This window comes from Prionailurus viverrinus, chromosome D2 (genome assembly GCF_022837055.1).
Source record: "Prionailurus viverrinus isolate Anna chromosome D2, UM_Priviv_1.0, whole genome shotgun sequence".
In the NCBI taxonomy this organism is placed as follows: Eukaryota; Metazoa; Chordata; class Mammalia; order Carnivora; family Felidae; genus Prionailurus; species Prionailurus viverrinus.
Window position 1 is genome coordinate 12,431,128 of NC_062571.1, and position 26,687 is coordinate 12,457,814.

General features: G+C 42.5%; 1 protein-coding gene across 3 annotated transcripts in view; it reads left to right on the plus strand.

Moving 5' to 3' along the window:
• The first annotated feature begins 900 nt into the window (after positions 1 to 900).
• The window catches only part of ERO1B (endoplasmic reticulum oxidoreductase 1 beta), a 68,706-nt gene continuing 42,919 nt past the window's right edge, over positions 901 to 26,687 (plus strand). For all 3 annotated transcript variants that reach the window (XR_007145234.1, XM_047824627.1, XM_047824626.1), the window contains exons 1-4: positions 901 to 1,215; positions 10,830 to 10,949; positions 16,886 to 16,969; positions 24,938 to 24,979. Coding sequence is in view for 2 of the 3 variants with exons in the window: in XM_047824627.1 (XP_047680583.1) it covers positions 1,114 to 1,215; positions 10,830 to 10,949; positions 16,886 to 16,969; positions 24,938 to 24,979 (348 nt within the window). In the remaining variant the exon portion in view is untranslated. The remainder of the gene's footprint in view (positions 1,216 to 10,829; positions 10,950 to 16,885; positions 16,970 to 24,937; positions 24,980 to 26,687) is intronic.

Below are 26,687 nucleotides of genomic sequence, written 5' to 3' on the forward strand. Positions count from 1 at the left end.
TGTGCTACGCACCCTACTAAGCCCTTTATGTATGTAATCTATGTAATCTTACGTAATCCTAGAACAATGTCTGAGGTGGGTATTATTGTCTTCACTTACAGATGAACAAATTGAGGCTCACAGAGGTTAAGTAACTTGTCTAAAGACACATAACAAACTAGGATGTTTTAGAGGCGGGAAATGAACCCGCTCTGTATCACTTCCAGTTCTTCTATGCGTATAGCCCCGTTCCAATACATCATTATAAACGATTGGGTTTGTTCCCATTCTCCAACGTGCATTGTGTTTCTCTCATCAGAGGAGAGGGAGTGGGCCGGGGAATAGAGGACATTCACGTCCCGGGCGTATAAAATAAAAGAGGAGCCGAAGTCACCTCTCCAAGTAGCAGGTGGAGGTGGTTGATTCTTATAAGGTACTTGCAGTAGATGTGAAGCCACAGAACACTGAATGAACCAAGAAAATGCTTCGGCTCGAAAGTCGAAGATCCTGCACCACTGGTTCCTCATTTGCGTAGGTAGCGGGCGGATCCCGAAGCCTGGCGCCTTTGCGATGTTAAGGAGCAACCGTACGGGGCGGGGCGGCCCCCTCTCTCCCCGGTTTCCAGGAGCAACCGCCCGGGGAGGGGGAGCGGAGACGGCGGCCGGCCGGGAGGAGCGCTCCCCGCGCCACCTCCTCTTGTTTTGGAGGCCCTCGTGGTCCTGCCTCATTGGCCGCCGTGGAGCCCAAGGCCCCGGGGAGGCGGAGCGGCCTCCGCAGTTGTAGTTCCCGGGTTCTCGCGGCCCCCTGCCCCGCCTTCCGGCAGGAGGCCCCCTCGCGGCCGCGCGAGACCACAACTCCCACAAGGCCCCGCGCTCGGAGGGGGCGTGGCCGGGGCGAAGGGGAAGCCGGGGGCGGGGCCGCCTAGGGGATGAAGTGGGGGCGCTCGGCTCTTCAGCCTCACTCGCAGCTGCCGGGAGCTGGGGAGAGCGGCCCCCTCCTCGGGACGGGCGTGCAGACCTCTGACCCTGGAGCCTCTTAGCCGCCGGGAGCCGTCCCCTTGGGTCGTCGCCCGGGCCGCCCGCCGTTCCCCGGCCCCGAGGGGCCCGGCCGGCCGCGGTGGGGGGAGAGGTCAGCATGAGCCGGGGGCCCCGGCGGGCCGGCGCCGGGCAGGGGGCGGCGGCCGCAGTGCAGCTGCTGGTCACTCTGAGCTTCCTCCCGAGCGTCGTCGAGGCCCAGGTGAGCCCGAGTGATGGCGGGGCGGGGACACCGGCCGAACGCCCGCGGCGGTGGCGAACGGGCCGGGGCTGGGGCTCCGGGAGAGGGCCGGCGCCAGACCCCGAGGGGGATTTCTGGCGAGCGGGAAGGGGCCGGGGTCTGGAACCGAACCGTCACGTCCAGGAAACGTCCGCGAGCCGCGTGCCGTGTGCGGGGGATGGCGACGCTCGCGGGGTGATGGCAGCAAAAAGAGGAAGATGGTGACGGTCCCCTGAGGTGTTTTCGTTTTCCTTTTCTGATTTTTTTAAGCGGCTGGGAGTGTGGCGGGAGAGGAGACGGGAATGAAAACGTCATCAGCGGTTTGGGGGAGACAAGACGCGTAGAAACGGTGAAGCCCTCCCGTCCCTCCCAGGAGGGAGGGGAGGTGGACCCCGCGCCCCGCAGAAGTGGGGTGGATAGGGAGGGGACGGGACTCCCTATCCCTAACTTGCTTGAACTTCTGGGGCTCTCTAAGCCCCTCGGCTGCTACCCTCGCTCTGGCATCTTTCCTTGGGACTGCTGTATTTCCACCCAACTTGTGGCACCTCCGGATGAGCCCAAGCAAGAGACGTGGTGGGGGGGCGGGGGGGGGAGCTGGCCTTTGTAGGTCTGTGAGCAGCGAGGTGATGGTAGGAGGGTGAGCTGGAGTTGAGGGGCTGCCTTTGTGAAACAGTGTTACTACAGACGTGTTGTCAACACGGCGGACGTGGGAAGGTTAGCTGACCACAGCCTTGTGCCTGGAGAGCGGCGCTGACTGCTTTTCTACAGAAGATTTTGAATAGACTGCCAGGTGCAGCCGCGCCTTGTCTGCACCTGCTGCAAAGGGGCAAAACTGCTAAGAGGGAGAGAGGAAGGAACCGTGTCTCAGGTGGCTCGATAATGAGGGGAGATGTCATTGTAGGCAATTAATACTCACTGCCGAGAAAAACCGAAGCTGTGAGTGGAGCCGTGTAAACATGTTTTTCTGACTGTTCGCACGCTGTTTTCAGGGCGTTAGGGTGTCCTGCACTAAGTCCCAGAATGCCTGAATAGTCTGTTTTGTTCGCGTTTGGGTATTTTTTCAAATGAATGATGTGCTAAAAATAAAAGGGGGCAGACTTGGTTTTGGTGTTGGTGAGCGTGTTAAAATGCAGATTCTCTGGCCCTGCCGCCGCCGCGTGTTCTGATTTAGTGGATCCGGATGTGCCCCAGGGATCAGCAATTTTAAATGAGCCGTGTAAGTAGCTGTAATGCAATTATCCTTTGAGCTACCTTTTGAACCCCACCTAGAAAACACGGAAGTAGCGGAAATCTGGGTGGGAGTATCTACTATATTAATAAAAAGTAAATTTCCCAAATTACCTTTAGCAAAATTATTTTCTAATCACTGGTTGGGTGATTGTTTTTGAGTGGCATGTACATTTAGATATTTTTCTAAAATGGGATTCTTGTCATTTTTCCTTTTTATGCCTTATATTAATTATATACGTTGCCATCAATCTAGAAGCTTCATTTTAGTCATCTTTATCTGCTAGTTACATGTGTTAATGTTTTATAATTGCACGTTACACATGCAATTTATTAAGGTAAAATTTTACTTTTATTGTATTTAAGTGAATATATGTAATTTCATCATGTCCAAATGAATACCTGTAGTTTAAAAATTAAAGGTTTGTGCATATTCAAAGTAGCATTGTTCCAAACAGTCCTCAAAAGTGGATACGTTTGGTTTTTGTTTCCAGTGGTACTTTCTAATATAGAAGTTGGAGCACATTTTAGATAGTATTTTAATCTCTAACACGTTTAAATATACATTATCTCATTTTATTGGATACTTCTCAGAAGTGGGGCTATTGAGGTAACTGAAGTTCAAAAAGCTTACATGACTAATACCACACTTGTTAAGTGAACAAGGTTGAACTGGACCCCTCGTAGGCCCCGTTTTCTTCTGTGCAGTACATCTCTGTATGCCTGCTTCTTTGGGGTATAGAAATCTGAGGGGAGACCCAGGAAAATAAAAAAAGTGCAACTAAGATAGTTCTTTTTTGTTGGCGGGGGGAGGGGGAAGGAAGCCCAATAAAGCATAAAGGGAAGAATTCAATTTAAAAAAGAAAACACCTGGGGCACCTGGGTGGCTCAGTTGGCTAAGCATCCGACTTCAACTCAGGTCACGATCTCACAGTTGGTGGGTTCGAGCCCCGCCTCAGGCTCTGTGCTGACGGCTCAGAGCCTGGAGCCTGTTTCAGGTTCTGTGTCTCCCTCGCTCTCTGACTCTCCCCCGTTCATGCTCTCTCTCTGTCTCAAAAATAAATAAAAACGTTAAAAAAAAAATTTTTTTTTAAATAAAGAAAACACCTCCATTTAAAAGAAATCATTTAAGGACAGGACTATATCGACTATGTCTCCTTGCAGTGAAAGCATAAAGTTATTTTTGAACACTTAAAATGATAGGCATTTGTATATCTCATACTCCGTTTTCTTATAAATTAAATGCGAATGGGCTTTGTAGTCTGGAAAGCACTAGAAACTAAAGACCTAGTGCATACAAATGATATGACAAGTTAATCTTCCTGTAAAGAAGTAATTTTAGTCAGATGTATTTTTAAATCTTTCTAAATGCATTTCTGAGGTGGCATGAAATCAAAGAATACATAGAGCTCCCCTGCCCCCAGCCCCCAGTGGAAAGTCAGATCTTGAGACTCAAACAGTGCTGTTCCAGTCCATGACCCTGAGGAATTCCCCCAAACCCTGAAGACCCTGAGTTTCTGCTTTAATTGCTCCTTGGTGTGGAATGGACAAGAAATAAGGGTTGTGTGCCCAAAGAAAGGAAACTAAAAGAAGACCCCATCATAAAGCTTGAACTCCAAAGAGCTACGGCCTCAACATGAGAAATGAATCCTACCAGGAATAAGGGGAGAGTAAGAAACTTGCCAGGGAAGGGAAGGGGGGGAAACTCCCTCGAGAATTTGTAACCATGAACTTGTTCCTATAAAGGTTTGCAGGCCAAATTCATGCCACCTATGCTGGGAAAAGCTTCAAGTGGAAAATTTGATTTATAGCAGACCCAGGTTGGTATGCCCCCAGCTTACTGGTAAAAGCAAACGTCCATCCCCTCTGGAGGAATTTATTTTCAACCCAAACCCTAAAGAAGTCTTCAAGAGCCCGTGCCAAGGAGAACAAGCAGCTAATAGTCAAAAATCACAAAACACAAGGCACCGTGAATGAGATAATAGAAATATAGCCTATAGAAAAAGACCTGTGATAACCTTGGATTCTGAAAATATCAGACATAATTTAAACCCATGAGACATAGTGTATTTAAATACAAAGGGGTGGGGGGCAAAGATAGGGACATTGACCTGAAACTGTGAAAAGGGAACAACAGATTTTAAAGAATGATCAAAAAGATTAAAACAGTGTGATAGGATTTCTAGAGATGAAATTAAAAACTCCATGGATGGATTAAATAGCTGATTATATCCAGCAGAAGAAATGATTCCTGAATCAGGCAACCATTTTATGTCTTTTTCTAATCCTCCGATACTTTTCCTTTTTTTTTTTTTTTTTTTTTAATGTTTATTTATTTTTGAGAGACAGAGACAGAGGGAGACACAGAATCCGAAACAGGCTCCAGGCTCTGAGCTGTCGGCACAGAGCCAGATGCAGGGCTTGAACTCACAGACCCCAAGATCATGACCTGAGCTGAAGTTGGGTGCTTGACCCACTGAGCCACCCAGGCGCCCCACTTTTCCTTTTCTTCGTTTCATACTTCACACTAACAATGTAATCCATATTTATTCCCCCATTTGTCTCTGTACCCTCACATTTTGCCTTCCAATGGATTACCATAGATGAACTGTGAACTCTTACCAAAAGCCAATCCCTCTCATATATTAGGTCCCAGTTCCTTCTTTCAAGATCGTGTTTTGAGCGAATCTTTTTTCTCTCCTGGATCATTAATTTTTCCTTGTCTGATGGATTGTTACTGTCATCCTAAAACATACTGTTAATTCTGTTTTAAAGTTCTGTCTTGACCCACCCATCTTTTCTGGCTCTGCTCCATTTTTCTGTTCCCCTTTATGGAAAAACTCCTCAAAGGAATTATCTTTATTCGTCCTATTCTGGTCCTCTCGCCAGCCTATTCCAGTCAGACTTTTGCCCCTACCTCTCCGAAACTGTTCTTGTCAAGGTCATTAATGTCTGTCTTGTCACTAAAGCCAATAGTTAGTTTTTAAACCTTAGCTTTACCTATAGACAGCATTTTTTCCCCACAGCTCATGGCTTACTCTCCTTGAAAATACCATATTTCTTTGGGCTTTCAGGATACTGTACTTTTCTGATTTTCTTCCTTTCTTTTAGGCTAGCTGTACTAGTATCCTTTGCTTATTTCTCCTCTGCTACTACTGACCGCTAGTTATTTCAGCCTCAGGTTTCAGATCGTGTACTCTTTCCCCTCTCTATCTTGGTTCTCTCATTCGGTTTCTCAGCTTTAAATACCACCTATATAACTGATTGTCAAAATCTCCAGAACAGGATTCTCAGCTTTAGATCTGGATAGGCGAGGCACCCGAGTGGCTCATTTGGTTAAGCGTCCCACTTTTGATCTTGGCTCAGGTCGTGATCTCACGGTTAGTGGGATGGAGCCCCTCATTGGGCTCAGTGCTGACAGTGTGGAGCCTGCTTGGGATTCTCTCTCTGCCTCTCTCTCTCTGTTCCTCCCCTGCTCTGTTCTCTTCTCTCTCAAAAATAAACACTAAAAAAAGAAAAACCTTGGGATTTCCAGAATAATCGGAATGCCTTTTGTTATTTATAATGAGCCCCTTTTAATCACACCTACTTATGCTAATGGGAACCCGTAGATCACCTCAGGGTGGTAATGATCATCAGACACACCAAGTGATTAGAGGGTTGGAATTTTAGCCCCACCCGTGACCACTGGGACAGGGAGAGGGATGCTGCAGACAGAGCTCCGTAAAAGCTCTTGGGGCATCTGGGTGGCTCATTCGGGTGAGCGTCTGACTTTGCTCAGGTCACGATCTCACAGTTCCTGAGCTCGAGCCCTGAGTCGGGCTCTTTGCTGACAGCTCAGAGCCTAGAGCCTGCTTCAGAATCTGCCTCCCTCTCTCTCTGCCCCTCTCCTGCTAGCACTCTCTCTCAAAAATAAACATAAAAAAAATTTGAAAAATATAAAAGCTCTTAAAACAAGATGGATGAGCTTCCAGGTGGGCGAAACATAGACTTTCTGGGAAGGGGCTCAGAGGCATGGAAGCCCTGAACTTGCACTCCCACTAGCTTTCCCTCTGCACCTATTCCATTTGGTGCTTCCTGAGTTGCATCTTAACAATAAACCAGTAGATATAAGGTAAGTGTTTCTCTGGTTCTATATGCCATTGCAAATTACTGAACTTGAGAGTCATTGGAACCCCCAGTTCATAGCCGGTCAGTCAGACGTACAGGTGGCCTGGAGCTTGGCAGTGATACCTAAAGTGGGGATCGTGGTGTGTGACTGAACCCCTAATCTGTGAGGTCTGCTCTAACTCCAGATAGCATCAGAACTGAATTGGGTGCCCAGTTCACGTTGGAGAGTGGGAGAATTGGTTGGTGTGAGAAAACACCAGGTTCCAGTAAAGGCCAGAGTCTTAAAATGGTCTCCTGTTTCTCCTTTTTACATACGACATAGTCCTTGTCCTATTTCCTCAGGAACTTCAGGTGAGCATACTGCTTCAGGGCATTGAGCTTTGTATTCCCAGTGCCTGGCATGCGTCCCCACGTAGCACACCCCCACATGGCGCCGGCTTGTTCTTTTTCCCCCTTGAAGTATTACCAAAATTTGCCAAAATTTCACTGAGACCTTTTTAAATTATACTTTCCAAAATAGTAGGAGCTCAGTTCTGCACTGATGGTCTCCATTCCCTAGTTTTCCTGTCCCTTTATTACCATCTGGAAGCCCCTGGAGGGCAGAGATTTTTGCCTTTTTTTTTTTTCCCCTTCTACTTCTGCATCCTCAGCACTTAGAACAGTGCAAGGCTCATGCTAGGTAGGTCCTCAAATAGGTTGAATGAATGAATGAATAAATGAAGGGGAAATAAATGCAAATTCAGGATGAAGCCCAGAAAAATAATGGGATAGTAAATTTTAAAGAGAGCTTATGAGACATGGTCTAATTTGTGTGATTGGAGTTCCAGAAGAATGTAATAGAGTGGGGAAAGCGGTACTGATTCCTGCAGGTCAGTATGAAAAAGACAACCCAGTAAAAAAATGAAAAAAAGGGGCATCCGGGTGGCTCAGTTGGTTAAGCGTCCGACTCTCGGTTTTGGCTCAGGTCATGATCTCATGGTTTGTGGGTTCAAGCCCTGCATTGAGTTTCATGCTGGCAGTGTGGAGCCTGCTTAGGATTCTCTCTCTCTCCTTCTCTTTCTGCCCTTCCCCAGCTCGCTCTCTCTCTCTCTCTCTCTCTCTCTCTCTCTCTCTCCTCTCTCAAAATAAATGAACTTTAAAAAATCTTTAAAAAAAGAAAAATGAGAAAGGACAAACAGGTATTTCACACAAGGAGCAATTACAAATGTCTTATGAAACATTATACCTCATTAGTACAAAAATCAGATACCCTTTTGTTCTTACTAGATTGGCAAAAATTACAACAATATCCAATATTGGTACGGAGATAATTCAGCAGTAATTCCATCTGCTGTTGGATGGGGTTGTGAATTGGTAACCTATTTTGAAAATAAGCTATAGTGATTCCACTTTAAGCATATAAACTGGAGAAACTCTTATACATATACGTAATGAGATCATGGCAAACCTTTGTGTAGCATTATTTAGCTAAATCTGGAAACAACCTGCATGTGTTTTGTATTAGTTTCCTGTTACTGCTCTAACAAATTACCACGAATTTAGTGGCTTAACGTGGGTTTCACAGGGATAAAAATCAAGGCTGCCTTTTTTTTTTTTTTTTTTTTTGGAGGCTCTAGGGGAGAATCATTCCTTGCCTTTTCCAAGCTTCTAGAGGCTGCGGTGCTTCTGGCATGTGGCCTCTTCTATCTTAGAAGCCAGTAGTGTAACATCTTCCAGGTCTCTCTGACTCACACTCTTGTCTTCCTCTTTCAAGGTTCTTAGTATTGAGTCCACCCAAATAATCTAGTATAATCTTACCATCTCAGGATCCTTAACTTAATCATGTCTGCAAAGTCCCTTCCACCGCATACAATAACAGATTTACAGGTTTTAGGAATTAGGGTATGGATATCTTTGGGGGGCATCATTCTGCCTACCTTATGGGTCAACAGTAGAACAAATACATTATGATATTTTCATGTAATGTAACATTTACAGCAGGGAAAATGAATGAGCTACTAGAAAACTCATTATTTTGGGTAGATGTCAAAATGTTAGCAAAAGAAGTATATTACAACATAATTCCCGCAATAGATTCCATTAATATTTAAGTTCAAAAATGAGCTCTTAAGTATATTGCTTCAGGATATATATCACATGTGATGAAATTACAAAAGAAAAATAACAAAAATAAGATATTCTACCTCCGTGAGGAGGAAGATGAATGTAATTAGAAAGGGACTTAAAAAAAAGCTGTATTTGTGTTTTTAAAAAAATTTTGGAGGGGCGCCTGGGTGGCGCAGTCAGTTGAGTGTCCGACTTCAACCAGGTCACGATCTCGCGGTCCGTGAGTTCGAGCCCCGCGTCAGGCTCTGGGCTGATGGCTCAGAGCCTGGAGCCTGTTTCTGATTCTGTGTCTCCCTCTCTCTCTGCCCCTCCCCCGTTCATGCTCTGTCTCTCTCTGTCCCAAAAATAAATAAACGTTAAAAAAAAAAAAATTTAAAAAAATTTTGGTGATACACAGGTTTTTGTCTTAGTAGTTGTCTTTAAGAGTTAGAAGTAGGTACGTGACAATTTTGTATACCTTACCCCAACCCCTACCACAATTAAAACATCTTTAAAAAATAAACTGTGGTGGTTTACTAACTAAAAATAAACAATTTAAGAAAAATTTATACGAAAGAGAAATATCTGGATAAAATATTTTTAAAACATAGAAAGCTTTTGGTTCTTATTTCTACCCTCCCCCCCCCATCCCTATTACTTAGAATTTGAGGTTTTATAAATAGTAAGCTTGAGAAATGGAGTGAATTTCAGTAGAGTTGGTGACAGGATCTTAGTAACTAGGATAGTAAAGCATATGGAATTCTAGAGCTAAAATTCTCGTTAATGATCCTTTGTTCTTTAAAGAGAGTGTACCTCTGGCTGTTTATGTTGTAGAGAGTTTGGGGACTTATTTACAGCCCTAGGGGCAAAGCCTGAGAAAGAAACAACTGGGATGTTCTGGTTTCCAGGTTCTGGTCATTCTTTGCATAGATTCCTCCAGTGGATCATGTGAATGACCTTTAAAAGACGGTCCCCTTTTTGTTTTTAAATTTTAATTTCAATTGAGATAATTGTAGGTTCCATGCAGTTGTAAGCAATAATACAAAGAAATGCCACCTACACTTCATCTAGTTTTCCCCAATGGTAACATTTTGCAAACGTACAGTGCAGTATTATCACCAGCACATTGGCACTGATTCAGTCTGCTGGTCTTCAGATTCCCCCTTGTCTCATTTGTGTGTGTATGTATTCTTTTCACTTTTATCACGTTTAGGTTTGTGTATCCACCACCATGGTCAAGATACTGAATAATTTGATCACCACAGGGATCCTTCCTCTTGCCCTTTTATAACCACACTTGACCTCCTTTCCAACCTATGCCCCCACTCCACCTCCTTCCCTCCTCCAGTCTTTAACCTGGCAACCAATAACCTGTTCTCCATTTCCAAAATGTAAAAATGAAACCACATAGTATGTAACCTTTGGGGTTGGCTTTTTTCACTCAGCCTGATTCCCTGAAGATTCATCCAAGACGTGGATGTCAGTGAGTCCCATTTTTAAATTTAGCGGAAGAATGTTTTATGGAAGTTTTGGATTCTGAACTCCCTTTGTACATATCAGTTTCTGTTGCATTAATGTATACTTTGAGTAGTGGATGAAGCATGTATTTTTAAGTGTGATTGACTTAGGACTAAGTCTCATTGCTACTTGGGAAAAATTATTTTAACCGTGTTCAGCCTTGATTTTCTTAGGTGTAAAATGAGGATAAGACCTATTTCATAGAATATTTTTTTAAAAATGAGGTAACATGTAATGTTCTTATCACCATGCCTGTCATATAAGTTTTCCATAAGTGGCAGTGGAAAAGAAAGACAAGGCTACTACAGCAATATTCTTACAGTCTGTGACTTCTAGGTTAATCTTGGAAGAAATGGCTTTATTATTCCAAATACTTGTTGGAATTTATGTATGTTTCATATATTTCTCTTTAGCCATTAAACATCAATGCTTAGTTCTTCAGAATAGGTGTATCTGATCCTTCTATTTTGTCTTAATTGGCCATAGTAAAAAGTAAGTGATTGCTTTAGTGTTTTATATCTCAGTCAATGAAGACTAGTTACCTTGAATTAACAAATTATCTCTTTTATATAATATTACAGATTTGTTAAGGTCGGAATATCAGTAATGCACATATTTAAAGTTTTATGTTTGTGTATATATTTTCCACCCCACAGGTCACCGGAGTCCTGGATGATTGCTTGTGTGATATTGATAGCATTGATAACTTTAACACCTTCAAAATCTTCCCCAAAATAAAAAAGTTGCAAGAGAGAGACTACTTCCGTTATTACAAGGTACAGTTATAATTTTTGATTCCATTCGTAGCAAAGGTTTTTACACAGCTGTCTACAGATGTGACTTTTATGACCCTTTTGAAAGCCCATTTTGACTCTTCTCAGCACCCTCTGTGTGTTTTATCATTGGAATGTATTAAGTATTGTGGTGAAACCTGATAGTCTTTTTGAACACAAAGAATCTGAACCCTCTTCCTGTGTTTGGGGGATTCGTCATCTTTCAAGTTTTGTTTTTGAGACAGAGACTCATTCCACGGAAGCTCAAAATGCCAGACCTCCTTGGTCAGCCTTCCTTGTGACGTTGCCTCCTCCATCTAGACACCGACCCAGGTTCTCTGCTGTGCTGATGGCAGTGGCCTGTGTTAGCAGTGTTAGCTGTACAAAGTACCCCCGCGGCAGACATTCACCGGAAGGGCTGGCCCCCAGGCTGAGGGTACAAGCACCATTCATAGTAAAACTGCAGAATCGGTTCTTAAACCTAACAGTCGTCTCCAAGTATAACCATAACAGCTTAAAGGGAGGAGAAATGAGGCAACATTCAAAAGAACGGTATTTTAAATTTAAGAACAATATTTTAGAAGCTGCTGTTCTGCTTTGCCTATGCTCTTGTGCTCAGCATTCAGTTGGGTTCATAAGTTCTCTGATTTTCATTTTTAGTTTATTTTAAAAATTGAGCATGATTTTACACTTTTTTTAAAATCCTGATCCTACATAGGCTGTCTTAGTCTTTAAATATTTTTGAGGATAAAAAAATTTAGAGGAGGAACTAATGGCCATTCTTTTTATGGTGCCACCAAAATCTTGAATCAATTTCCCATATTTTTGCAACACTTTGTACAGGTGTCAAATTTCTGGCAGAACACTTCTGTAAGTGTCTAATTGACCAAAAGAGGGAAAGACACTTTGGTTAGCAATCCTACTTGCATAAATATAAGGGAAGTGATTGTTTCTTAAAGGAACATGAGAATGTGTTACAGAAGAAGGAAAAATGAAAGTTGGATAGGCAGAAAGAACAATGTTCTTAAAAAACGTCCTACCCAATTTAACAAAATTGCTCCGTGTGTAATGGGAACATAGTCCTGTTCTCCCAAGGGAGGGTCATGCAGTAATCTAGTTAATGGATTTATCTCCATGGCAAGGATAGCAGTGATACCCACTCCTTTTCTAGTTCTGTCAACCTATGAATTAAACTAAAGGGACATTTAATCACCACGGTATCCTGTATGTGCACCAGTGGCAGAAAGGAAAGCTAAGAGAAGAGGTGAATTGTAAACATGCACGTACATACTGGTGATTGAGCACGCAAGGGTGCACAGGTTGAGGCACCAGTCTGCCCCTGTCGACTGGTCAGCTGGCTGTTGTAGTTAGTGTTTACAATTTCTTGTACTATCCATTCCATTCCTTTAGTCATGGAGTATTTATCGAATGATTATTCTGTGGGAGGCCCTATTCTAAGTGCTGTGGATACAATAGTGAATAACACAAAGACTCTGACTTCATGAAGCTTTTATTCTGATTAGGAAGGCAAACAATAAACAATGAAATGTAATTTCATATGGTTATATGGTAAGTGCTATGGAGAAAAATAAAGTAGGAGATACAGAGTAATTAATGGGGTGGGGATGGAAGGTAGCTTTATCTTTGACGAGGATGACCAGGAAAGGAAGGTATTCATACTGTGCTGTTTGAGTGAAGACCTACATGACGTGAAAGCCATGATGAGATACGGGGAAAGAACATTCCAGGGAAGGGGAGGAGAACTGCAGGTGTAAAGGTCTAGAGTGTTTGAGGAATAAGAAGACAGGGATAGGCTGGAGCAAAGTGAGTGAGATGGAGAGTTGGAAAAGTGGGTAGGGGCCAGATTAAAAACAAAAAAAAAAATTAGAAGGCCCTATTCACCACATAAGGATGTTGAATTTTAGTGTAGGTGTGATCAGTTTCTGGAGGGATTTGTACAAAACAGACTAAGGGTGTGAGACAGGAAATAGAGAAAAACCACGTAGGAGGCTTCTGCAGATGGAAGGTAACGGGTTTGGAATAGGGCAGTAGACTTGGAAGAGGTGAAAAGTGAGCACATGAGCATTATATCTAAGAGGTAACACCAAAAACTTGTCTGATGGTGTGAATGTAAGCTCTGAGGGTAGAGGTGAAATCAAAGATAATGCTGAGTTGTGAGCATACTACAAAAAAGTATGTCCTGACCAAGTTCATCTTATTCTAAGAATGCAAGGACAAGGCTTTTAGGTCTTTAACACAATTAAACACACATTCTTGATTTTTTTTAAAAATAGGAATGATGGATACTTCCTTAACATGAACATTTTAATGCTAACATGAGCATTGCCAACCTCTTACTTGCTGGGAAATAATAGAGGAATTCACACTTAGGTGAGGGACCAAGACAGAGGCACCCATATCTCCTTTACTGTTGGAGGGATTAGTATATCACAACAGCTAGAGGATAAACATTTTTAAAGAATAAGGAAAACGGTCTCCTTTTATAAATGACAGAAGTATTCTAGAAAACCCAAGTAATAAAACGAACACAAGTGATAAATGCATTAAGCTCGCAGGCTATAAAGTTAATGTACAAAAATCAATATCTTCATAAATACAAACAATAACAAGTTAGAGGATCTGATGGAAAAGAAATCCCCATTTACATAAGCAGTGTGAAAAAAGGTGAAATATATAGGAGTCAAAAACTGTGCAAGACCTAGAGGAGGAAAGCCTCAAAACCCTACTGGGAGACCCAAAAGTAGGCTTCAAGAAATGGACAGGTGTGTCTATAGCTAAAGAGGTTGGTTCTCTCCACGTTGGCGTTTACGTTCAGTGTGATCCTAGTAAAAGGACCAATATTTTTTTCCTGGAGCTGGACAAGTCGTTGCAGCCTCAGTTCTCTGGGCAGCAGATGAGACCGTGGTTGGTGTGCAAGAGGTTACTGAGGGACTGCTCGTGGAAGTGATGGCTCAGGGAAGGACCGAGCGGAAGGGAGGCGGAGCTCTGGGAGTCCGCCTCTGTGGAGACCTCAGGTGACCCTCTGGGAGCCCTGGAGACGGGATGGCCCTCCAGAACTCTCCCCCCTTGCCAGAGAGACCTAGGCCTCTGCAGCCCTCCATCAGTCATTTGCAGGCTGCTGTTGGAAGGAGTGGTGTGTCCTTGTGCTAAGTGGCTGTCTTCGGCTGAGGCCAGCTGCCTGCAATGTTTTTGGAAGCCCGGGGTAACAAGCCCTTCCTGAAGGCTGACGTTAGCAGCATGTTCCAGTGTCCACCACAGTCCGCTCCTTGCTCTGTGTTACTAGTTTTCTGTTGCTGCAGGCAGTTTAGTCTAAAATGTAGCAACTTAGGGGCGCCTCAGTTGGTTAAGCATCGGACTTCAGCTCGGGTCATGATCTTGCCGCTCCTGAGTTCGAGCCCCACATTGGGTTCTGTGCTGACAGCTCAGAGCCTGGAGCCTGTTTCAGATTCTGTGTCTCCCTCTCTCTGCTGCTCCCCTGCTTGTGCTGTGTCTCTCAAAAATAAATACACATTAAAAAAAACATTTTTTTAAATGTTTAAAATGTAGCGACATAAAGCAGCAAACTGAGAAGGTGGGATTTGGGGAAGACCTAAAGAGAGGAGGAAAGCAAGCCATGTCAATATCTGGAGGGAGCACACCCCGTGCAGAGGGACCAGCGGGAGCAAAGGCCCTGACTCTACAGTGTGTCTCCTGTTTTGAGGAACAACCCGGGAGCCAGTGAATAAGGGGCAGAGAGCAGACGGACAGGCCATGTAAGGCATTCCTGACCATTACAGGGACTTGGGTTTTGAACTAACCCAATTTTTAGAAGTATTGGATGTGGAGTGAGAAAGTAAGGAGTCAAGAGTGATGCTGGGATTTTGGCCCGAGGATCTAGAGTAATGGGGTTGCTGTTTTCTGAGATGGCAAGAAGAATGTCCTGTGGAGAGATCCAAGAGGCATTGGACGCATAAGCCAGGAGTTTGAGGAACCTGCAGTTCCCAAAAGAGGTTGTCTTTGGACATCCCGAACCCTCTGCCTGGAAATCTCTTTCTCTAGGAAACCTGTATCCGATTTCTCCTCATTTTACATGTAACTGAAGGGAGGCCTCCCCTGATTAACTCCACGGTCAGAGCTGACCGCACTCTCCTTGTGTCACCAGTTCCACGTGTTTTTGCCTCTTCCTCCGTGACGTAGGTGTTATTCACTTCATTTAACGGCTATTGATTGAGCTATTAAGTATCCCAGGCACTGGGGATAGAATAATGAAGAAGGTGAAATCTCAGTCCTTACAATGGGAGATGCAGGCAATAAGTAAATCAGAAATAGGTAGTGGTGAGTGCTATAAAAGAATAAAAACAGGGTGTAGGGTGCATACTGAATGCTACTTCAGAGAGTCTGGTCAGGGAAACTCTTTGCCGAGGTGGTATCTGAGAGAGCCCCGGCCGAGGTGAGGGGAGCAGGCCGTGAGACCTGGAGGAGCAACAGGCCAGGCAAAGAGGAGCCACTGTAGAGGCCTGGAGACCAGGAGCTGGGTATGTTCCAGGCCGGAGGGGGTATGTTCCAGGCAGGAGGGCCAGCGTGGCTGGAGGTGCACAGGAGACCAGGTGAGAGAGGGCCTAGTGGCGCTTGCTACAGAGCTGGGATTCCTTCTGAAGGTCCCGGGAAGCCACAGGAAGGTGTTGAGCAGGGATTGATTGGTACCGTCTGAATTACGTTTCAGAGGGATCACTGTGGCTGCTGTATAGTGGAAGCAGGGAACATGGGGTAGTCCTGGGATTCCCCTCCCTCCCTCCCTCTCTCTCTCTCAAAATAAATAAATAAAAAAAAAAGCAGTGGAGGTGGTGGGAAGAAGTGGATAATGAATTGTGCATGGAGGTAGCAGAGGGAAGAAACAAGAATAAAACTTTGATTTTTGGCTCAGGCAATCCATCTGGCAGTCCTGTTGAATCACTTTCTGTTAAGTTCAAGATAAGAAAATCCAGAGTTTTTAACAACATGGTTAAAATGGTCCGTCCCTGGGGCGCCTGGGTGTCTCAGTCGGTTGAGCGTCCGACTTCGGCTCAGGTCATGATCTCGCAGTCCATGAGTTCAAGCCCCACATCGGGCTCTGTGCTGACGGCTCAGAGCCTGGAGCCTGTTTCCGATCCTGTCTCTTTCTCTCTTTCTCCACCCCTCCCGTGCCCATGCATTATCTCTCTCTGTCTCAAAAATAAATAAACGTAAAAAAAAAAAAATTTTTTTTTTAATTTGAAAAAATGGTCCATCCCTTTCCTATGTCTGCACTCATTCTCCCACTAAAAGTTGGTTAAACTGTTTTGTTTTGTTTTGTTTTCCAGTTCCCACAACTGTTCAAGCTCTATCACCTTATCCAAATGCACAATTTCTCCAACTTTGATCCATCCTGAGATACTACCTCCTCAGAGGCTGCCATCCACCAGCCCCATTATGTTCCATTGTGAAACTCTGGATTTTTGTTTGTAATTAAACATTAATTCCCTCCAGTAGATTATCAGTTCCAGGGGGAAAGTGCTTTTTGTGTCTCTTTTTGCCCCAGAACCTCCATGGTGCCAGACAGATAGTGGGTGCTCGGTGCACGTTTAGGTGGCTGGGTGCATGAGCGAATCCTCACGGGTAAGGTAACGGCATGGTGCCGACAGTTGTGAAAATGCTTTCCAGGGTCTGCAGGTGAGCAGTGTGCTTGGACTTTATTCCTTTTGGGAAGTGTCAGAGGACTAATAACAGTTATTTTTTACGTTAATATTACACCTGGGTGTCTGAAAACCTGCAGTCATTTAAGATTCTGAACTCTATAGATGACACGGGAGAGGAAGCTTTTTCTTCTAACTCACCAGCATGTCATTGGCGCCCACACAGTGACACTTAGCATGCGGACTGTGACACTTCTATCCTAATGTTAATCCAATCTCTCTCTCAAGGTTAATCTGAAGCGACCATGTCCTTTCTGGGCAGAAGATGGCCATTGTTCAATAAAAGACTGCCATGTGGAGCCCTGTCCAGAGGTAAGATAAATTTAAAAAATATGAATAGGGAAAACATTGCTTCCTCTTGGGCTTTTAGACAAACATGAACTTTATATTTTATTGATGGATTTAGACCTGTCATCAAATTCATAAACTGTTAGATCTCTCCTTTTTAAGTATTTTTATTTTATTTATTTATTTTGAGAGAGAGTGCAGGGGAGGGACAGAGGGAGGGGGAGAGAGAGAGAATCCTGGGCAGGCTCCACACTCAGCACGGAGTCCATCGTGGGGCTTAATCTCACAACCCTGGGATCATGACCTGAGCTGAAATCAAGAGTTGGATGCTTAATTGACTGAGCCACCCAGGTGCCCCTAGCTCTCTCCTTTTTACTGAGATTATTAAAGATTTTATACTCATTACCAAAATGGGTTTGAAGACACTTGTATCCAGTGGTATTGATGATTGGATATGGAAGTATAGTATTCTAAAACAGATGGAAAATCAGGGGCCTGTTCTAGGATTGGATCTACAATGTCTAACGCTTATTTCATGCTTTATTGGATGTGCATCTTGTTTCATAAGAAAAGTAATGCTACCAGGGGCGCCTGGGTGGCTCAGTTGGCTGAGCGTCCAACTCTTGATTTCAGCTCAGGTCATGATCCCAGGGTCATGGGATCCAGCCACGTGTTGGGCTCTGTGCTGAGCGTGGAGCCTACTTAAGATTCTCTCTCCATCTCTCTCCTCCCCCTGCCCCTTTCCTTGTCTTGTACTTTCTCTCCCTCTCTCTCTCTCTCTCCCTCTCTCCCTCTCTCCCTCTCTCCCTCTCTCCCTCCCTCCCTCCCTCCCTCTCAAATGAAAAGTAATGCTACTGGACCTTCAATTTTACATTTAGAGTGGGAATTACCATGGGTAAAGTGGGAGAATCTCAGGCTTGGTATCAGGTTTGCACTTGGTCTTGTTATATTAAAAAAAAAAAATAGCTATACTTATATTTTAGACTTCATTTTTTGGCATCTAGCACAATTCTTTTTTTTTTTTTTTTGAATATATGAAATTTATTGTCAAATTGGTTTCTATACAACACCCAGTGCTCATCCCAAAAGATGCCCTCTTCAATGCCCATCACCTACCCTTCCCTCCCCCCCCCCCCCATCAGCCCTCAGTTTGTTCTTATTTTTTAAGACTCTCTTATGCTTTGGCTCTCTCCCACTCTAACCTCTCTCTCTCTCTCTCCCTTTTTTTTTTTTTCCTTCCCCTCCCCACATGGGTTCCTGTTAAGTTTCTCAGGATCCACATAAGAGTGAAACCATATGGTATCTGTCTTTCTCTGTATGGCTTATTTCACTTAGCATAACACTGTCCAGTTCCTTCCACGTTGCTACAAAGGGCCATATTTCATTCTTTCTCATTGCCACATAGTACTCCATTGTGTATATAAACCACAATTTCTTTATCCATTCATCAGTTGATACAATTAATTCTTAAACAGTAATTAGTTATGAGCTATGTTTTCATTCACTTTTTTCTTTTTTTACCTAATCAGTCTAGTTTGTTACCCTTAAAAATGGGGGGGGGAGGGGAGCCTTATCTGAAGCAACGTCCTTCCTAAAGGGACAATTTTTAAAAATTCTAATTTTCCTTTAAGAATAAAATGGTTTAACTTTTTAGTTTGAAATAATTTCAGACCTACGGAAAAATTGCAAGAATAATAATAGCAGTCCTCATATACTTTTTATTCAGATTCCCTAAATGTTCATCATGTTTGCTTCATTATTCTCTCTATACACATATGTTAATATTTTCTGAAGCATTTGGGTCTAAGTTACCAACATGGTGATCTTTTACCCCTAAATACTTGAGTGTGTATTTCCTTAAAAACAAGATTATTCTCTTACCTAACCACAACATAATTAACAAAATCAGGAAATTAACATTAATTATAATACTGATGTCTAATCTGTAGACCTTGCAGCTGACTTAATAAAGTGCTATATAGCTAAAAAACAGAGTGTAAAAACATAGTGTTGTGTTCATTTCAGGTATACAAAATAGTGATTCAACAGTTCCATACATTACTTAGTGCTCATCAAGATCGTGTACTCTTTTTTTTTTTTTTAATTTTTTTTTCAACGTTTATTTATTTTTGGGACAGAGAGAGACAGAGCATGAACGGGGGAGGGGCAGAGAGAGAGGGAGACACAGAATCGGAAACAGGCTCCAGGCTCTGAGCCATCAGCCCAGAGCCTGACGCGGGGCTCGAACTCCCGGACCGCGAGATCGTGACCTGGCTGAAGTCGGACGCTTAACCGACTGCGCCACCCAGGCGCCCCTGTGAACGATTTTTTTTAATTGGTTGTTGGATTTGGTTTGCTAGTATTTTGTTGAGGATTTTTGCATCCAAGTTCATCAGAGATACTGGCCTGTAGTTGTCTTTTTTAGTGGTGTCTTTATCTGGTTTTGATACAGGGTAATGCCGCCCTCATAGAATGAATTTGGAAGTTTTCCTTCCTCTTCTATTTTTTTGGAGTAGTTTGAGAAGAATAGGTAGTAACTCTTCTTGGAATGTTTGGTAGAATTTGCCTGTGAAGCTGTCTGGTCCTGGATTTTTGTTTGTTGGGAGTTTTTTGATCACTGAAATTCCTTATCGGTAATCAGTCTGTTCAAATTTTCTATTGCTGCTTCAGTTTTGGTATGCTACATGTTTCTAGGAATTTATCCATTTCTTCTAGGTTGTCCAATTTGTGGGCATATACTTTTTCATAATATTCTCCTACAGTTGCTTGTATTTCTGTGGTGTCAGTTATTTCTCTTTCATCTGTGATTTTGTTTGGATCCTCTCTCCCCCTTCCCCACCTCTCTCTATGAGTCTGGCTAGAGGATTATCAATTTTGTTGATCTTTACAAAGAACTGGTTTCATAGATCTGTTCTATTTTTTTTTAATTTTCTGTACCATTTGTGCTCTAATCTTTATTATTTCCTTCCTTTTGCTGGTTTTAAGTTTTGTTATTCTTTTTGTAGCTCCTTTATGTGTAAGGAGATTTTTCTTGCTTCTTGGAGTAGGCCTATATTGCCCTAAACATCCCTCTTAGAACTGCTTTTGCTGCACCCCAAAGATTTTGGACTGTTAAATTTTCATTTTCATTTGTACCCGTGAAATTTTTGATTTCTTCTTCAATTTCTTAGTTGACCCATTCATTGTTTGGTAGCATGTTAGTTAATCTTCATGCATTGATGCTCTTTCCAGATTTTTGTTTGTGGTTGACTTCCAGTTTCATAGCATTGTGGTCAGAAAAGATGCATGATATGACTTGATCTTGAATTTGTTGAGGCTTGTTTTATGGCCTAATAAGTGATCTATTCTGGAAAATGTTCTGTGTGCACTTGCAAAGAATATGTATCTGCTGTTTTAGGTTGGAATGTTCTGAAAATATGTTAAATCTATCTGATCTGGTGTGTCATTCAGAGACACTCTTCCCTTGTTGATTTTCTGGTTGGGTGATCTTTCCATCGATGTAAATGGGGTGTTATAGTCCCCTATTATTGTATTTCTATTGATCAGTTTTTTATGTTTGTTATTAACTGTTTTGTGTATTTGGGCGCTCTCAAGTTGGGTGCCTAAATATTTACGGTTGTTGTATCTTCTTGTTGGATTCTCCCCTTCGTTATTATATAGTGTTGTTCTTTGTCCCTTGTTACAGTCTTGTTTTAAAATCTATTTTGTCCAGTATAAGTATTGCTACTTTGGCTTTCTTTGACATCCATTTGCATGATACCTGTTTCTTCATCACCTCACTTTCAATCTGCAAGTGCTTTTAGGTCTGAAATGAGTCTCTTGTAGGTAGCATATTAGATGAGTCTTATTTTTTTTTACCCACACTGTCACCCGATGTCTTTGGATGAGAGCATCTAGTCCATTTACCTTCAAAGTAGTTATTGATACATATTTATTACCAAGTTGTTACTTGCTTTGTGATTGTTTTATAGTTTTTCTCTACTCCTTCTCTTGCTCTCTTTCATAGTGTTTTGGCTTTCTTTAGTGATATACTTGGATTCCCTTGTCTTTATTCTTTGCATATCTATTGCTGGTTTTTGATTTGTGGTTACCATTAGGTTTGTACATAACATCTTCTGCATAGCAGTCTATGTTAAGTTGATGGTCGTTTAAGTTTGAACCTATTCTTTCTTCCTTTCTGCCTGACATTTTAGGTATATGGCGTCATTTTTATTTTGTGAATCTCTTGACTGATATTTACATATATATTTATTTTTACTGCTTTTGTGTTTCCTACTTTTTATAATAAGTCTTCTAGTCTTCCTTGCCACTCAAAGAGTCCCCTTTAACATTTCTTGTATGGCTAGTGGAGTGGTCATAAACTCCTTTAGTTTTTGTTTGAGAAACTCTTTGTATTTTCTTGTATACTGAATGAGAGCCTTGCTGGATAGAGTATTCTTGGCTGCACAGTTTTTCTTCTTAGCACTTTGAATGTATCATGCCATTCCCTTCTGGCCTGCAAATTTTCTGCTGAAAAATCAGCTGATATCTTTATAGGGTTTCCCCTTGTATGTAACTTGTCTTCTTTTCTCTTGGTGCTTTTAATTTTTTTCTTCATCACTACTTTTTGTCACTTTAAGTACTCTGTGTCTCGGTGTGGACATCCTTGGGTTGATTTTGTTGGGGGATCTATATGCCTCCTGGATCTTGATATCTGTTTTCTTCCCCACATTCAGGAAGTTTTTAGCTATTATTTCTTCAGATAAAATTTTTGCCCTCTTTTTCTACTTCTTATGGGATCCCTGTAATGTGAATGTTATTATGCTTGATGGAGTCCCTGAGTTCCCGAAGTCTGTCTGTTCTCATTCTGTGTAATTTTTTTCTCACACCTACTGAGCTTGATTACTTTCCATAATTGTGGCTTCTGGGTCATTAATGCATTCATCTGTTTCATCTAGCCTGCTATTTATTCCAGTTAGTGTGTTTTTAATTTCATTTATTGTGTTCATCTCTGATTTATTCTTTTTTATCTCTGTGTTAAGGGTCTCACTGATGTTTTCCGCTCTTTTCTCACATCCTGTGAATATGTTTATGCTCATTATTTTAAATTTTCTATCAGTCATATTCTATTCTTTTCTCTTTGGTCTCTTGCTGTGCTTTTGTCTTGTTCTTTCATTTGGGACACGTTCCTTTGTCTCCTCGTTTTGTCTAATTCTGTGGATCTGTTTCTGTCTGTTGGGGAAAGTCCGCTACATCTCCTCCTCTTGACAGTAATGGCTTTATGAGGAGGAGGTCCTATAGTGCCCTGCAGTGCAATGTCTCCTGTTCTCCACGACCTTATACTTCAGGAAATGTCTCCTATGTGTGTTGCAAATGCCCTGCTCCTGTGCCTTGGCCGCTTTTTTCCTTTAGTCCGGTCATCTGCAGAGGCTCTCTTAGCCCATTGTGGGCCGTATTCGGTCCCAGACCTGTGCCGCACATTTTCACAAGGTGTGTGCTGCTCTGTTTGTGAGATGAAACCTGTTGCCTGCACTGGGGGAATGGAGGGTGTGTGGGTGGGGCACCAGTTGTAACAGGATCTGCCATGAGCTTCTGCAGAGCCCACGCTGCTGGGACCTATGCCCTGCAAAAACCCATGGGTCAGGAGAAGCTGTGTTGCTGATGTGATGTTTACATTGGTCTTGTGGGGGAGGTGATTCGAAGCCAGGACTGAGGAAAATCTGTTGAAAAGGGCAGATCGGCCAGGCGTGGATGGGTGGGGCTTGCTGTGAGCAATTTAGGTAGGGAGTGTTGTGCAGCACTGGTTCCTGCCGGTGCCTGTGTGTTTCTGCTGGGGGCAGGGAGTGGGGATTGTGGAAGGGGGTTGCGGGGGAAGGAGGGAAATAACACCTGCCTCTTCCTTTGTACCTGGAAGGGTCTCCCAGTGATCCCTGCCTCTCTGGACTTGCTCTGTGATTAGTAAATAAATCTCAGTCCCATGTGCCCTGGGCATTTTTCAAACTGCTGCTTCTAGGCTGTATCTACCTGGGCCGTTTGTCATGCTATCATTTTAAGGGCAGGAACTCTGCTTCCTAATGCCCTTCAGGCTCTCCCACACCAGAGCTGCTGATTCTTTTTTTTTTTTTTTTTTTTTTTAATTTTTTTTTTCAACGTTTATTTATTTGTCGGACAGAGAGAGACAGAGCATGAGCGGGGGAGGGGCAGAGAGAGAGGGAGACACAGAATCCGAAACAGGCTCCAGGCTCTGAGCCATCAGCCCAGAGCCCGACGAGGGGCTCGAACTCACGGACCGCGAGATCGTGACCTGGCTGAAGTCGGACGCTTCACCGACTTCGCCACCCAGGCGCCCCAGAGCTGCTGATTCTTAAAATTCCAGGCTTCAAGTCCTGCTGGTTGTAGGAACTCTTGTAATTTGGACCCCCTGGCTTTCAGAGCCCAATGTTAACTGGGATTGGTCTTCCCTGTGCAGGCTCCCTGGTGTGATCATCTATTTCTCCCCCTCTCCGTGCCCCCCCCCCCCCCCCCCCCCCCCCCGAGAAGAGTGAGATGCGCCCTCTTCTCTTCCTTAGTTGTGGAGTTTGTTCTGCCAGTCTTTGGGTTGTTTTCTGGGTTATTTGTGCTGAGGTGAGTGTTACCTAGTTGTATCCCTGGGACGAGGTGAGACCAGGGTCGTCGTCCTCCACCATCTTTCCAGCCTCAATCCCAGCCAGATTTCTTTCATGCTTGATTTTAGTCATTAGTTTTACATTTATCATTACTTCTAATAATTCTCTTTTGTGATTGTTATATATTATCCGTGACAGTGATCTGTGATGCCTACCCCAATATTTCTAAAAGCCTTGTTATTAAGATTTGCTTAAGTCAAGTTACTGCATTTAGCATCAAACCTTTAAAAAAGCTGCTGAAGATTTTGATTTTAGCACGTTATACTACACTAGAGGACACACTGTAGCCAGCAGTCACTTTTGGTTAATATTTATTCCGTATTTTAAATTCAGGGTCTGTGGCTGTTAGGTTTGACTTGAGTTTTATAGTCTTCTCTCTTTTGCCTTCTGTTAGGTGTCCTAGGAAGCACTGAAATGATAAAATACTGGCAGCATGGAACATTTTAATTGATTAATCTTTTTATTGATAAGGGAAATATCTCTTACATCATTACTATTATATACATTCTTCCACCTGACAGGAAGATATTTATTCTGAATATTTGGTTAAGTTTGCCTGTGTTAAAATTTATCATGATACATAAAAAAATTTTAAGAGGTAATTTTCTATACCGTAGATCCAGATGTTGAAAATCAATCAGTCCCCTGAATTGATCAGAGTTACCAACCTGTGATTTTCTTTTTCAGTATGGTTTTTGTTTTAAAACTGTGTTTGATAAACCAGCTGTAATGATTTCTAGATTTATTTATTAAAGCCTAAGACTAATTACTGGCTTTGTAGGAAAGTGAGTCAAATTGGATCCACATGCAGATCTTCTGCTAGTAAACCCTGGTTACCTAGATTGATAAGCCCTAGGTTAATCCTGTGGACCAAAGAACTGACTCTTAGTATTAATCCCAAACTGCCTTCACTATAAATGTCAATTTAGAGCAGAATTTAAGATTGAGCCTAAGATATTTCAAATAACTGAAAATTTTTAAAGCTTCTGTTTCTGTTGTAAGAAAGTTTATGGAAAAGTGATTTTTGTCAGGGTTTTTTAACCTAAAAATTATGTAAACTATTAGATACTTCATTGAGAATTTAAATTATAGCTAATTTTGACACTCTTATTTTGTATATGTCATTTGGTTTGCTATACTATGATTTACAAGTTTGTAAATTGGTATACCTCTTTACGATTTATCTTAAAGAGGTAATATGGAAACAGATTTTGAATGAATGTATATTTTCTCATCATGGAATAAAATAAAATACCCTTTATTTGAGCAATGTCATTATTTGTGAAGAAATCTCAAAAAAAAAAAAAGCGATGGTCATTTTTTAAATTGCTGTTGTTGTTCTTTTAAGAGTAAAATTCCAGTCGGAATTAAAGCCGGGAGTTCTAATAAGGTGAGTCCCTTTTCCTTGAGTATTTCTGCTTTATGTTATGAAATTTACCATTTACTGCTTGACAGTAGTTACGGAAGGAGAACTGTACTGTGGTCAGTTGGGAGTGGGCACCTTTTGCCCCAGAATCCCATATTTCCAATTCTTTCAGCAACAGAGAGCTTGTGTATTTTTTTTACAGTTAAATTATATACTTTTTTTTTTTTTTTAAGATATTTCAATTCTGTTTTTGGAACCTCTAGAAGAACTACAGTAGTGTAATGTAACTACAGTGTCAGATGGCCTACTCAACAGGTGTTTTATCATGCATGTATTTTTAGTTTTCGGTTTCAACCAGTCAACCTGTCATATTCAGGATTATATTGTATAAACAGCTATTAAGGTATTAGGAGCATAGTACTTTTCAACGGCATTAGAATACTCCTTTATTAAAGATTACCCTCCCCCCTTTTTTTTACCCTTTCCCTTTTAAATTAAAAAAAAATTTTTTTTAATGTTTATTCTCGAGAGAGAGACAGAGACAGAGTGTGAGTAGGGGAGGGTCAGAGAGAGAGAGGGAGACACAGAATCCGAAGCAGACTCCAGGCTCTGAGCTATCAGCACAGAGCCTGATGCAAGGCTCGAACTCCAAACTGTGAGGTCATGACCTGAGCTGAAGTCAGACCCTTAACTGATGGAGCCACCCAGGCGCCCTTACCCTTGCCCTTTTAGAAGCATGCCATAATTTACTTAGCCGTGCATGTTTTTATGTAACAGTTTACTTCTAGTTTTTCACTATTATGTGTATATAGTAAAGATCATCATACCCTCTCTCTCCCTGTTCCCTCTCTCCATTTTCTTTTTGCATTTTCTCCCCTGTGTGGTCTTTTGTTTGTGTTCACTCTCTTTAATTTATTTTTGTTTCAGCTCTGAACTAAATACACAGTGTTAGAGACATTTGAAACCTCTTCTGGACTCCTTCCCAATCCCATTCTGTTTCCTCAGTCCCCAGAGATAGCCACTTTTCTGAAACTTACGTGTGTCCTTCTGTGTTACTTAACTTTTCTACTTCTAATGCACATGTAGCCACAAGTGACATATAGATCTTTTTATTTTTTATTATTTTCTTAAACATTTGTTTATTATTGAGGGAGAGAGACAGAGCATGAGCATGGGAGGAGCAGAGAGGGGAGGAGACACAGAATCCAAAGCAGGCTCCAGGCTCTGAGCTGTCAGCACAGAGCCCGACGTGGGGCTCAAACTCACAAACCGTGAGATCATGACCTGAGCTGAAGTCAGACGCTTAACCGACTGAGCCACCCAGGCGCCCAACATATAGATCTTTTAATATGAAGTTTAAACATTAAGATTATGCTTTTTTATTTCTTCAGGTTAAAAACATTTTTTCAGTTACCTTTACTCCACATTATGCTTTTGTCTCTGATGTAGCTTTGTTAATTTTTATAGGTAGTATTCTATTTTTTTCCAATGTTTTTTTCAATGTTTTTTTTTTTTTTTTTTGAGACAGAGAGAGAGCATGAGCAGGGGAGGGGCAGAGAGAGAGGGAGACACAGAATCTGAAGCAGGCTCTAGGCTCTGAGCTGTCAGCACAGAGCCCGACGCGGGGCTCAAACTCACAGACTGTGAGATCATGACCTGAGCTCAAGTCGGACGCTCGACCGACTGAGCCACCCAGGCGCTCCAATAGTTGCATAGTATTCAATGGTATGAT